This window comes from Penaeus monodon, chromosome 31 (genome assembly GCF_015228065.2).
Source record: "Penaeus monodon isolate SGIC_2016 chromosome 31, NSTDA_Pmon_1, whole genome shotgun sequence".
NCBI lineage: Eukaryota > Metazoa > Arthropoda > Malacostraca > Decapoda > Penaeidae > Penaeus > Penaeus monodon.
The window spans coordinates 2,391,041-2,392,161 of record NC_051416.1 but is presented as its reverse complement, the minus strand read 5'-3'; the positions used below and the strand labels follow the sequence as shown (position 1 = coordinate 2,392,161).

General features: G+C 33.9%; 1 protein-coding gene across 1 annotated transcript in view; it reads right to left on the bottom strand.

Annotated features, from left to right (window-relative positions):
• The window catches only part of LOC119592824 (rootletin-like), a 148,678-nt gene that overhangs the window by 15,224 nt on the left and 132,333 nt on the right, over window positions 1-1,121 (bottom strand). The window contains exon 33 of the mRNA XM_037941730.1: window positions 487-699. Within this exon, the coding sequence (XP_037797658.1) occupies window positions 487-699 (213 nt within the window). The remainder of the gene's footprint in view (window positions 1-486; window positions 700-1,121) is intronic.

The window sequence follows — 1,121 nt, the reverse complement described above, 5'->3', positions numbered from 1 at the left end:
TCATTAATATACTTTTTCCTCTGAATCAGATTAACCTTATCAGATATCTGAGTACCAACAAGAATTATAAAACCTGTATCTGAATTTCCTACAATATAGCTGTATTTCCATTTGCTGATATAGATACATTTACTTTGCCTATTTAAGGACAACATGTTTCCAGTCCCACAATGCTATCTCTAATGGGTAATGGAAGGGGGCCTTTAAAAATAATCCTCACATCATGAATAATATTACAACAGTCAAGTATACTGCTTGAAGACAATTATAAGAAAACAATAATTTTCACTTAAAACCTTTACATATTATCATTGCATTAATAATCTAACGGGAAAAAGAGAAACATGGGATTAACCATATATATACAATATATACATTGTCACCTGACTTTTTAAACACTCAATAATAGATTTCCACATAGATGAGAGATAGAGTCCTTCAAAAAACAACATGACAAGGAAAATGTGAACCCCAGAATCAACTTACCCGACTGAGTTCTTCCTGCATGCTGCCCGATGAAGCCACAGTCTCCTTCAGAGATCGATTGATAGCCGACAGTTTATCCTTGAGTTCAGATTCCGAGTTGGATACGATTGCCATTCTTGTCTTCAGGTCTTCCACTTTACTTTTGAGGATGGCATTCTGGTCTTCAATGGAACGCATCATTCTGCTGCTGTTCTCCCGAGTTGAGTGAAGATTCTTTGGGAAAGTAAGGAGAAGTCTTGTTGTATAATGGTTGGTTAAATTTAGTACTAAAATGTTTGAAAATAACAAGAAATAAAAAGATGCAGCTGCAAGATGTATAAAAATAACACAAAAATATATAAAATACAAAAATATAATCATAGGAAACCCACCAAACAGCAATAATTAGCAAATATAAGCACAACCTCTAAGAATCATCTACACTAACCCCCTATGAAGTACAAACCTTCCAGTTGCAAAAACTGCTTAATCTTTCAAGCTTTACCGAGATAAATTTTAGTTGCTGGCATTTCAAGAGCTCAATATTATGCACCAGAAAAATTATATTCCACTGTCATAAATAGATACATAGAGTGTTATTGAAAATGTTCTCCCAACTGCCCTTCACATGAAAATGAAAACAGGGATAAATTACC